At 42.1% G+C, this 11,711-nt stretch overlaps 1 protein-coding gene across 1 annotated transcript; it reads right to left on the bottom strand.

The window, feature by feature from the left end:
• Positions 1-7,393: 7,393 nt before the first annotated feature.
• On the bottom strand, positions 7,394-9,069 carry LOC308625889 (sentrin-specific protease 2-like; the record flags this gene model as incomplete). The annotated part of the gene is given in 2 exon segments (XM_081250491.1): positions 7,394-8,502; positions 8,506-9,069. Coding segments are annotated over 2 exon segments (1,668 nt in total), but the record flags the coding sequence as incomplete, so codon positions are not given.
• Positions 9,070-11,711: the final 2,642 nt, after the last annotated feature.

The following is an 11,711-nucleotide window of genomic DNA, read 5'->3' as shown; positions in this document are numbered from 1 at the left end:
ATCTATGGTTTGTCTTTAAGGGATATTCTTTTTCACTTTTCCCTTGTAACTGAATTTTCTTTCTATTCAACCTTATTCTTGACTTTGGCTTCCATTTTGCCTGTCACTTCCTGCATTAATTAACTTTTGTTGCATAACAGACCACCCTCAAAACATCCTAATTAGCTCAGGATTCTGTTGCTTATCCGGGCAGTCCTTCTGGTCTGGTCCAGCTTGGCTCCACACTGCTGGCCTTCCTCATGCACCTGTGGTTTCTGGCAGGTCAGCTGGTGACTGGATGATCTAACGTGATCACTCTTAAATGTTGGTGGCTTGTGCTGCTGATTGATTGGTGCTACTTGCCAATACTGACTATTGGCTCAATGACAAAGGTGCCTGGGTCACATGTGTCTCACCTCTTGGTAGACTCACTCGGGTGTCTTCATGGTAGTCAGAGGGGTGTAAGGAATAGCAAGAGATGGCAAATCCCAACGTGCAAGCATTCTTCAAGCACCTGTTTGCATCCTGTTTGTTATTTCTCACTGGCCAAAGTATGCCACATGGTCAAGCCCATAGTCAGCGTGAGAGGGGATGACACAAAAGTGTGTATAGGACAGAAAATTTTTGTGGCCATTTCTGCAAATATGGACCACATCTCTCAACCGTGATTCTATCATAGTGAAAGTTATAACAATTCACAAAACAACTTTATCTTCCTCCATTCCTGAAGAAACATAATGATAATAAGAAGGGTGGTAGGCAGAATAATGCCCTCCTTCCAAAGACATATACATCCTAACCTCAGGAACCTGTGAATATGTTACCTTACATGGCAAAAGGGACTTTGTAGATGTGATGAAGTGAAGGACTTTGAGATGGGGAGAGTTTCCTGGATTATCTGGGTTGGCCCAATGTAACCACAGGGTCCTTAAAGGTAGAAGAGAGAGAGAGAGAGAGAGAAAGAGAGAGAGAGAAGGGGACAGTCAGAGAGATGTTGATAATGGAAAAATGGGTTTAGACTTTGGGGACCTTCAGAGAGATGCAGCATTGCTGGCTTTGAAGATGGAGAGAGTGGCCACAAGCCAAGGAATATAGGCAACTTTAAGAAGCTGGAAAAGGCAAGGAAATAGTTTTCCCTAGATCCTCTGGAAGGAAACATAGCCCTGCCAACACCTTAATTTTAGCCCAGGGAAACTTGTGTTGGACTTTTCAATGTACAGAAATGTGAAAGAATACGTTTTTGTTGTTTTAAGCCACTAAGTTTGTGGTAAGTTGTTCCAGTAGCCTTACAAAATGAGTGCAAGGAATCGGGGGACACAGAGCACTCCCCCAATGCTGGTGTGTTTAATCAGCTTATTCTCCTCCAGCGCTGCAGGGTGAGGGGGCAATCGCTGTCAGTCACAAAGGGCATTTCCAAACAAAGCAAGCAGAAGTCCTGAAGCATAGGACCTGAAGGATAGCACCCCTGCAAGTTCCCAAAGGTGAATGCAGGCAGAGTGACCCTCCAGGAGATAATTCCCTGGTCATTGAAACACAGAGCAAGTCTCATTTCTTCTGGGACACTTCCACTGAAGCCCAACGGGTGAGAAACAGTTTAATGGTAAGTTGCAGATAAGCTTATGGCAAGGTCTAGATTATGTGACATTTTAAAGTATCTTTAACATTTTGGTTTTCACGCTGAAAAACTAAAACATTTTCGGTCTTACAAGTCCGTAAAATCTAGCCTCGATCCAAAATATCTGAAGTCTCCAAAGATCAGAGCCAGGAGCCTTATTTTAGATTGGTCCCAAGATCTCTTCCAAATGGCCTTGGAAATTGTCCTGTGAGGAAAACAACCTGAGATTCTTTCTCCTGACCTTAATGAAATTCAGAGGCATTTATTGATCACCTAATATGTTCCTAGCTTCTGAAAGATTTACCAAACAATTACTAAAGGTCACTAGGAAAGCCAGAGTCAGAGGTGTGACTAGAATACAGCCCTCCAGAATTCCAGCCACTTGTCAAGAGAAGTCTCTAAATGGTTCAATTTATTATTTATGTCTACCTACTTCCTAAAAGGATTTGAGGTGGCAATTTTCTAATTAAAATCTGTTTCTAATCTCTTTCTAATCTTGTTTTATTGGCTGCATTTCAACCCTCTTGTACTTAATCAACCTTGAATGGTAACGTGTATTGAGTCTGTATAAAAATATGAATTAGCATTAAATTAAAATGTACACACATTTAGTACACATGTAATATTTATGGACATATTTGTATTTGTAAGCTTGTTGAAAGAAGATAATGATAATGGTTCATTATGGGACTAATCAAAACCATTCTTTTGTTAGTGATTATCTGTCAAATTTGCACAGCTGCCTTCTAAAAATTACATTCCAAAGGTGTCACAGTCCAGCCAAACACAGTGAATGCACATAAAGAAAAGAAAAATTCAATAAATTAGTATTTCAGAAGCACATTAACGGATCTGGAAACAAATATTTTGATAAAAGGATATAATTTGTCTAATTAAAGTGTCACTACATATAGTATAAGTTTCAGTGGTAAAAAATATATGTTTATTTGTCTTGCTAATTCAAGGATTTTGAAGGTGCTCACATGGGAAATATTATACCTGCCACCATTGTGTGCTGTGCATGTGGACACGTGTGTATGTGCGTGCATGCGTGTGTGTGGTTCTTGACAATTCTATAACAGTGTCTCATCCTCATGTGATTATCACATCACTCTTCAGCTTGATCATCACAAGTCTTCTACCTTGGAATTGTATCAGGTTTCTCTGAAAGCACAGTAATAATTAATTAATATTAAGAATAAAAATAATTATATGATAACAGTATAATTAATAACGAAAGAGTGATTCATTCATTCATTCAATCCACAAAGGTTAATTGAACACCTATCACTAGATTCTGAGTTATTTTTCATTATTTATTTATTTATTTTTGGCTGCATTGGGTCTTCGTTGTGCGCGGGCTTTCTCTAGTTGCAGCGAGCGGGGGCTACTCTTCATTGCGGTGCACGGGCTTCTGATTGCGGTGGCTTCTCTAGTTGCAGAGCACGGGCTCTAGGCACGTGGGCTTCAGTAGTTGTGGCTCGCAGGCCGCAGAACACAGGCTCAGTAGTTGTGGCATACGGGCTTAGTTGCTCCACGGCATGTGGGGTCTTCCCAGACCAGAGATTGAGCCCGTGTCCCCTGCATTGGCAGGCAGATTCTTAACCACTACACCACCAGGGAGGCCCCATTTTTCATTACTTTTAAATTTAAAGATAAATTTAAGAACAATGTGTTTACTTGGTATTATTATCTGCATCTATTGTGCTTGAGGCACTAATTTTAAATTGCGTGAAATTAATAAGTACAAACCTCCAAAACTAAAACTCTGAGAGCATGGCACTGATAACTCTCTCTGGGAAACAACACTGAAAATAAAAGTTTTTTGAGGTGAGGGGCCAGAATCATCATGACAGAATAGCCCCAGTGCTCTGCATGGGAAAGAGCCACGTCATGGGAAAGACTGCAAAGGGACCAGACACCCACTGAGCATTATCTGTGTTTATACCCACAGAATGACCAGCTGACTTCAGTTACACAAACCCTTAATTTGGATAGTTTGTTGAAATTGGTCAAATTGGTGACTATGTGATTGTCCTCAAGAAGAGTTACTTCAATCTTTCCAATTTCTCATTCAAACAGTATCTTTGAAATATTTGGAGAAAACTTAACTCTTTATGTGAAATTACTTCTTTCTCCATCTCTTTGGCTGACTCATGCCCAACATGGGCCCCGGCCCCTGCAACGTGCTCTCAGAGCATTCAGGAACCCTCAACAGCTCCTTAGCTCTGCTGACACACAGCCAGCCAGCACCACAGGGCACCGTCAGGAGTGGCTGTCTGTCAGTACTGCAGCCAACCCTGCTGGGCACTGTGGCTTCCCAGCTGGCATTGCCACCATCTCCACATCCCCAAAGACCTATGGCAATGTATGTATGGGTATGTGTGGTGTGTGTGTGTGTGGAAGAGGTGGGGCCGGGGGGAGATCCTGTCTCTTCTTTTGTTATACTCCCTTTTAAAAAGTACAAAAGCCATCCTATGTAGATACCAAAAAAGGTGCCCTTTCCACTCTGTGTTCAGAATCCACCCTCTCCATAAGACCAGGCTAGAGTGGAAGACAAATCTGAGTAACAGACACCATGGTAAACTCAGAATCTCATGATAGGTGTTCAATAAACCTTTGTGGATTGAACAGATGAATGACTTTTTCCTTATGATGATGGAGACTTTCCTGCTGGATTAAGCTTGTCTGCCTGTCTCTTTCTTCCCTTAGAATGGGACCTCTGCCCAGGAGATTCTAAGGTCCTTTATGCAAATAGATCTCTGGTGGCCAACCCCACCATACAGCCAGACATGTTCCCCAGCAATGGACATAACGCAGGCTTTTGCTGGGCTCCTGAACGCCCATTATACTTTCAATGCATTGTAAGATACAGATGCTAAGAACCAAGGACTAGCTTCAGACTCTACACTTCAAAGACCTTTTCGTGCCAGGAACCAGCATGACAGTTTAAATCACTTCTGTCCTTTATGTCTCATAATATACGACAGTGAGGCAGCAGGTGTCAACTATTTATATGAGTCCTGGCCCCTCAATAACATGGAGCCCTAAATTGTCTCTATTAAACTGTTAAATTTTACACTTAATTTAGCATAAAGCAAAATTGTGAATTTCAAAAATAATGACCGAAACAATAAACTAGTTGCCACTTTCATCACAGTGAACCATGCTCTGAATATCATTGTTTAGGGTTTTACAGTATTAAAGGTGAACAGCTTAGTTCACTAATAGTATAGAAGTACGTACAGCTCATTGTTGTCGTTTTTAATTACACTTCTACCTCTTTTTCATGTTAACACATCTTAGCCTGAGAATGTGCAGACACAATACGGTGGACTCAAAGAGAAGTAGACCATTCATAGCCCACAAAGACACTGGAAAAAAACAGGAATCTACGTATACACAATAACTCTCCAGTCACAGAGTAGAACAAACACCCACTTTTATTAGCTTTGACACATTTAGGAAATCATTATTAGATATTAATTAAAGAATGATTAAAGCTAATTATTTGATGAAGGCTCCATATGTCCAAATAAAATAACCAGACCATGGATGATCTACTTATTTCTACTCTAATAGTGGAAGTCCCTGCAAATTGAAATTGTCATTCCCTGAGTCTAGTTGATTCTTGCGTCTCAGTTGATTGGTCACATCATATAGACACAGGCAAATCTTTTAGGAACATACTTTGATGCATGAATGATTTTGGAAAATTCAGCAAGTGAAGAGGCAGCAGCTGTGAATACATGAAAAGTCTTGACCTGAGTATCCACCTGTCAGTAGAGTTACACCTGTCAGGGCAGGATGGGAATATGGTTAACATCTACCCACTGGGCTGCTTATTTCAGTATCTCACAGCTAATTCTGGCAGAGACTCAAAAGAAATGTTTCTGCCAGTTCCTACCCCTCATGTTGCAGATAAGCAGCCCAGGTAGAGAACCATTATTCTCTATTCTAAAATGTAGGTGTTGACTTTATTGTCTTAGTAAACGCAGCATCATTAAGAGAATGGTGTCTTTGGGACTTCACTGGTACTGCAGTGGTTGAGACACCGTGCTTCCAATGCAGGGGGCACAGGTTCTATCCCTGGTCGGGAAACTAAGATCCCATATGCCGCGGGGCCAGGAAATTAAAAACAGAGAGAGAGAGAATGGTGTCTTTGTTTAACATTTCTTCTCATTGTAAGCAACTATAGGACAAGTATTGTCATCGACATTTCCCTTTCCCTTGAAGGCCACAGACTCACACTTTGTACCATAGTAAATAATTTAAAAAAAATTTTTTTCAAATGAAAAAATTAAAACCATTTATTTATTTATTTAAATAATATCAAGAATCTTGAAAATTCATTATTTGCTGAAAAATAGCTTCTCATGCACAATTACCACTCAGAGCCCACCAAATATGGATGATCGTAGATACATGCATTTAGTGTAGGACCCATCACAGGGGGTGCAAGGAGGGCCATTTGCTCCAAGACTCACATTGGCGAAGAGGTCACAGTTGGACTGGTGACATTACCTCCAAATGAGATTAGACTGCTGTTCCTGAAAAACTCTGACTTATTTTTTGACATTTTTTTTTCCAGACCACCTTTTATTACATCAGAAAAGCAACATTAGGCACTAGATCTTGCAAAATATGTTCTGACCAACTCTAAACTTTCTGAAATTAAATGTGCAACCACTGTAAGGTTTTTAGTGAACAAAACAGTTAAATACAAACTTTCATTTGCAAAACAGATTACTGTATAACTGGCAACCTCAGAGCCAAGTACTAACTTTTCTTGCACAGATTTCAGCGGCAGTGGAATGGGGAGCTGTAAATCCTAATGAGTACCAAACTGAATTCTGGCTTTATATATAGAAAGAAACTTTGAGGGAAAATAGCTTTAAATTGAATAGTATCTTTTGAAATAAACAGCTCAGTCCAGCACTTACATATGTGAGGTTTATACTCAACCAGATCTGGGATGAAAATGAAGATTTAGGGTTTACAGTGACTTTAAATCCAGTTTCAAGAGTAGCCAAGTCACCTCATTTCCAGAAAGGGAAGTCTCTTTAGGATGACCACACTTGGATAGCCAGAGTTCCTTGGCCACAATTCCGCTTTTCCACGACACCGTGCCAATGCTGTAGTGTGGAACTTCCTCTGAAAGGCAGCCAGAGCCCTACACCACAGCACTTCTCCTGGCATTTTCAAGCCTCAAAAGAAAAAAGACCTCCTACTTCAAGTCTGCAGTTATGGCTCCGGCTAGAGAAGTTAATTAACCCTTCCCCTCCCCACTGCTTTCCCTCCTGATCTTCAGCAGGGAGTGGCAGCTTAACATTCCTTTCAGAAATAAATAGTTCAAATGAGTAATTTAGAGTTAACTTTAAAAGAGCAGCAGAAAACAGCCACTGACCATTATGTTTGCAGATGAGTGAGAGAATAAATACACGTGAACAAACACACAGAAGAATAAAGTAGAATAAATCCTTCATTTCCCACATTCATAGGGGAAAAAAATCTTTAAAAAAGAGTATTAATTAGCGTTTGTTCTTGTGTGGGTAGAGAGTCCAGGGCTCTGAGCAGGCATGGCCTTATAAACAGGGTTGCTATAAACAGGGTTGCAAGCAGCCCTCCGCACACCAAGTCAGGACTAGGGTGCAGAGAGGGGCCTTCATGCACTTCTGACAGCTCAGTGCCTGTGAGAGAACAGAGGTGATGCAGGGACTTTTTAACCCACAATGCATGAGGTATAGGGAAACGTCCATCCATGAAAGAACCACCAGCAGCTGGAGGGACCGCGCAGGGCGTTCTCACAGCAACTGCTGATGAAAGATTTCCCACACCATCTTCTTCCAGAACAGAGGCATCTGGTGCTGAGTAAATGTAATGGGTTTGTCCCTAGAGATATAATCTGCATATTTACAAGTAAACATTCCACAATCACTCCCATTCAACTGTTGAGGAATCTCATGTGCCTTCATGCGGTAGTGGGTCCACTCTAAAACATTCAGGTCAGTATTTCTTTTGGTCTTACTTTCATCCTGTAAATACTGAAGGAGAATCTCACAGATCCTGTGGCCCTTTTGTCCCATAGAATCCAGATATTTAAGATACGTTTTTCTTAGGTCTGTCACTACCAGGCTCCAATGTACCGTCCGATGAATGGGAACCAGAATAAGTTCCTGTTCAAAGAGACTGACCCCTTTGGTCCATCTTTTCACTGCTTGGTAACCCCCGGACTTTAATTTTGGATAGAAGAGAGTACTGAATGCATAAAGTGCTAGATACCCTTGTTTTTTATTTCTTTCCACCAGGAGATTCATGTAAAAATTAATGACTTCATCATTGAGCCAGTGATAGTTCTTCAAGGTCTGACTATCTCCTCGAGTGATTCGTAATTTGAAAGCACTGCTTAGGATCTCATCCTGTGGGCCATGGCCTAGAGCATTACTGATTTCCTTTTCTATGTCCTCTGTAAGTTCAAGAAGATCATAGGTCCTTTTATCCCTCTCTTTGCTTGAGCAATTTTTTTCTTTTGTCTCAAGTATTGACATCTTCCTCCTGAGTAAGCCATTGTTTCCACTGCCCAGGCAGAGTCGTGCTGACACTTCTTCAGACAGGTCAGGGTCCAGCTGGAGTCCCCTCCTACCTTCATTTTCAAGTCTGATTCCAACTGTCTTCTCCGTATCAGAAAATTTCCCCTTTGAACACCTCTTTTCACTTCTCACTGACCATAGAGGTCCCCTTGTTTCAACAACTCTATATTGTTTTGGAACAAACTGAGTTGTTTTGACTCCATGACTTTGCTCTTGCCTCCAGCCTTTGGTCTTTAATGTGTCCATCTGACTTCTTTGAGAACTATGATGAGTTGAAGTTACAGGAGGAACAGAGTTTCCATGACCACCTTCTTTAAGTCACTCTAATAACCTTCGGTATTTCTCTCTTTCCTCTTTTTGAACACCCTCCTCCACAGTACAATGGGGACGCCTCAGACCCTTGCCACCCTCTTCAGAAATCATCTCTGTTACAACCTGTTCCTGAGGCTTCCACGTTAAGGAACTCTCCAGATTGCCTTTGCTATGGCGACGGCCACCTGGTCTTCTATTACAGGCTTCTGAGCTCAAAGTAAAACCAAAGGAAGGCAGGACTCTGTGTGGCTGATCTCGAGTTACTGTCACTCTGATCTTTGGATGGTCACTTATTCCATTAGGAGATTTATTACCCAGTTTCAGCATGTTGTTCCAGGATCCAGAACCTGTCAGTTCAGAAGATGAAGAGTTGGAAAATACCTTTCCTGAAGGAACCACATTCCATGTTCCATTACAAGCAGAAGTGACCACGGGCTTTGTGGTCAGCTGGAGTGGGAATCCAAATAAGCTGGCAGCATTGTAGAGACTGTTTTTCACCCGGTGAATAAAGCAATCTAATCTCGGTTTTTTGGCTGGTATTTCATCAGTGTCCACTGTAGAAAACAGAGTGAGTCACTTCTGCCTGGGTCTCGTCTGCCAGTTGGTGCCTTCGATGTCCTGTCGTCCGCAGTAGAGGCATGGACTACTGCCCATCCACTGACCAAGGAGTAGGATTACCCTTAACCCCAAATCCACTACTGCCGGAGCCATTCTCAGACCTAGGAACTCTTCACTGGAGGCCCAGAGAGAATCCCAAAATCACACGGAGTACAAGGATATTGAGATTTCTGCCCTTGGTTTGGATAACTTGCACTCATGTACCGCCAGAGGAGCACAACCTCATTACTTCAGTTTTCATAGGGTATCTTAACCAGTTACCCTAGTTTTCCAAAAAGTACTTTTTGACATATTTTGTTAATACACCCGAAACCTCAGAAAGTGGTGGTAGGCCCCTCGACCTATGAGAGACAACAATCTCAGACTTCTGGACCTAAACTCAGGCACAACAGGATCAGCAGGATGGAGGGGCTGTCCCCTTAGCGTATTCACTTTGCTTGTCCTAGTCAGTTTGGTTGAGAAACAATAGCGTGGGATCCACAGGCCTGCAGGAGAATGCACTTTCTTTTGAGCAGGGCGAGTGCTAGGAGGGAGAGTGCTAACAGGGAGAAAAAGTACAGGAACACTAACCCATATTCCCATGGAAATGCTCTGGTTTCAACATTCCTTTTGAAAAACATAGCTTCTCTAGTAAGTTGGTCACACTCCAAGAGGAATTAAGCTTGAAAGATAACAGAACTTCAAAAGCCAGATCGAAAAGACCAGACCCGAGGCTGTGAAAGGCATTCAGAAGAGAGAAGCGTTTTAACTCAGCTTTCAAAGCATGTTCTCCCTCCTCTTTGAAAATTTCTGACACTCTCAGAGTTGCTGAAGATTTTCCCACCCGAGACATCTTTCATCAGAAAACCATGAAATAACAAAAATCTCTCTCCATGTAGAATAGGAGGAAAATGTGAAAGTAAGTTCAAGTAAGTTGCTGCTTGTTCTGCTTATTCTTGAGCCTAACACATCATCTCCAAGAAAGTTACTAGGGTCTTACTTATCTCACTGAAAATTAGCAGGATGCACATCCTACTGTGAGTGGAACTGAGGCCCCAAACACGTGGCCCCCAACAGGAAGCAGAGGTCTTGGCAGGTTGCCAGAAATGTGTCTCCATGACCCATTTGCCAGGGGTGGCCAAAAACCAGAAGGGAAAAAATAGACAGTAGGAATAAAAGGTGTATAAACACATCTCAACACTTACGTTGCTGCCTTTTTCAGGCTACTTCCTTTACCCAGAATCCTCTGTTCTGTGTTTACCTGGGTAACCTCTGCTGACCCTTCATGGCTCAACTGAGAATCATTCCAGTTACGACTATGTGCCAGGCCCAGTGCTAGGCTCAAGGAACATGACAGTGCACAATGCAAGATGCCTACCCTCAAGGAGCTGTGTGCCAGGCTCACAAGTGGGCATGATGAACAATGTACAAGGAAAGCAATTATCCTAAGCTCATTGCTTGCCACAAAGAATGAACCAGTGTACAAGATGCCTACCCTCAAGGAGCACTTAGATTCAATGCTGGGCAAATGGAAAACAACAGTGCACAAGACACCTACCTCCAAGGAGCTGAGGGCAGGCTGAGCTTTGAGCACAAGGAGCTTGACAGTGCATGGTGCAAGGTGCCTGCCCGCAGAGGCTGAGTGCCAGCCTCGGTACTGGACCCAAGAAGCACAACAGTGCAGAATGAAATGAGCTTACCTGGAGGGAACGAGAGTCCAGGCTCAGTGCTGGACACAAGGAGCATAGCAGTGCACAATCCAAGGTTCCTGTTCATTGTAGATGGGTGCCAGGCTCCATATGGGCAAAATGGACAGAGTGGTGTACTATGCAATGTACAACAAGGCAGCTGCCTTCCTTGAACCCCTTGGCCTGGTAATTGCTCCTACACCCTCCATTTAGACCCTGACAAACATCACTTTTGAGTGAAATATTTACAGTGTTTATTTCCCCCATGGACAATAAGCATGGTGAGGACATCAATTAGACTTTGTCTTTGTTCCCCAACACTAAGCACAGTGACCTCAAAAAACCCAAACCACCACCGGCAGTGATAACATAGACATATATGGCACCGAACCAAATTACTAAAGTTCTGTTCAAAACAATGCCAAAGAAGTTACAGGGAAACGTTTTGCTTACTGTATTCTAGTTAGTATTTTTACATCAGTGTTCATGAGTGTTACTGGTCTTCAGTACTCTTGCCTTGTACTATCTTTAACTGGCTTATGTATCAGTGTCAAACTTGTTTCATAAAAGAAGTGAGGAAGTTTTCCTTCCCATTCCATGTTCTAGAACATGTGTCAGCACATTTTTTCTATAATGGGTTGATAGTAAATGATAGTAAACATTTTAGGCAATGTGGTCCATATGGTCTCTGTGTTGCAACTACAGTTATCCTTTAGTATCCATGGGGGATTGGTTCCAGGATCCCTACAGAAACCAAAATCCAAGGATGCTCAAGTCCCTTATATAAAATGGCATAAAACAGTTGTACCCCAGCATGTATCCATACATTCTCTATCCATGGATACAGAGGGCTGTGTGTACTCAACTCTGCCAGAAAGCAGCCATAAACAGTAAGGAAACAAGTGGGAGTGACTATGTTCCAATTAAACT

Source organism: Mesoplodon bidens (assembly GCF_964165515.1).
Source record: "Mesoplodon bidens genome assembly, chromosome: 12".
NCBI classification, from domain to species: Eukaryota; Metazoa; Chordata; class Mammalia; order Artiodactyla; family Ziphiidae; genus Mesoplodon; species Mesoplodon bidens.
This window is presented reverse-complemented; position numbering and strand designations above follow the sequence as displayed.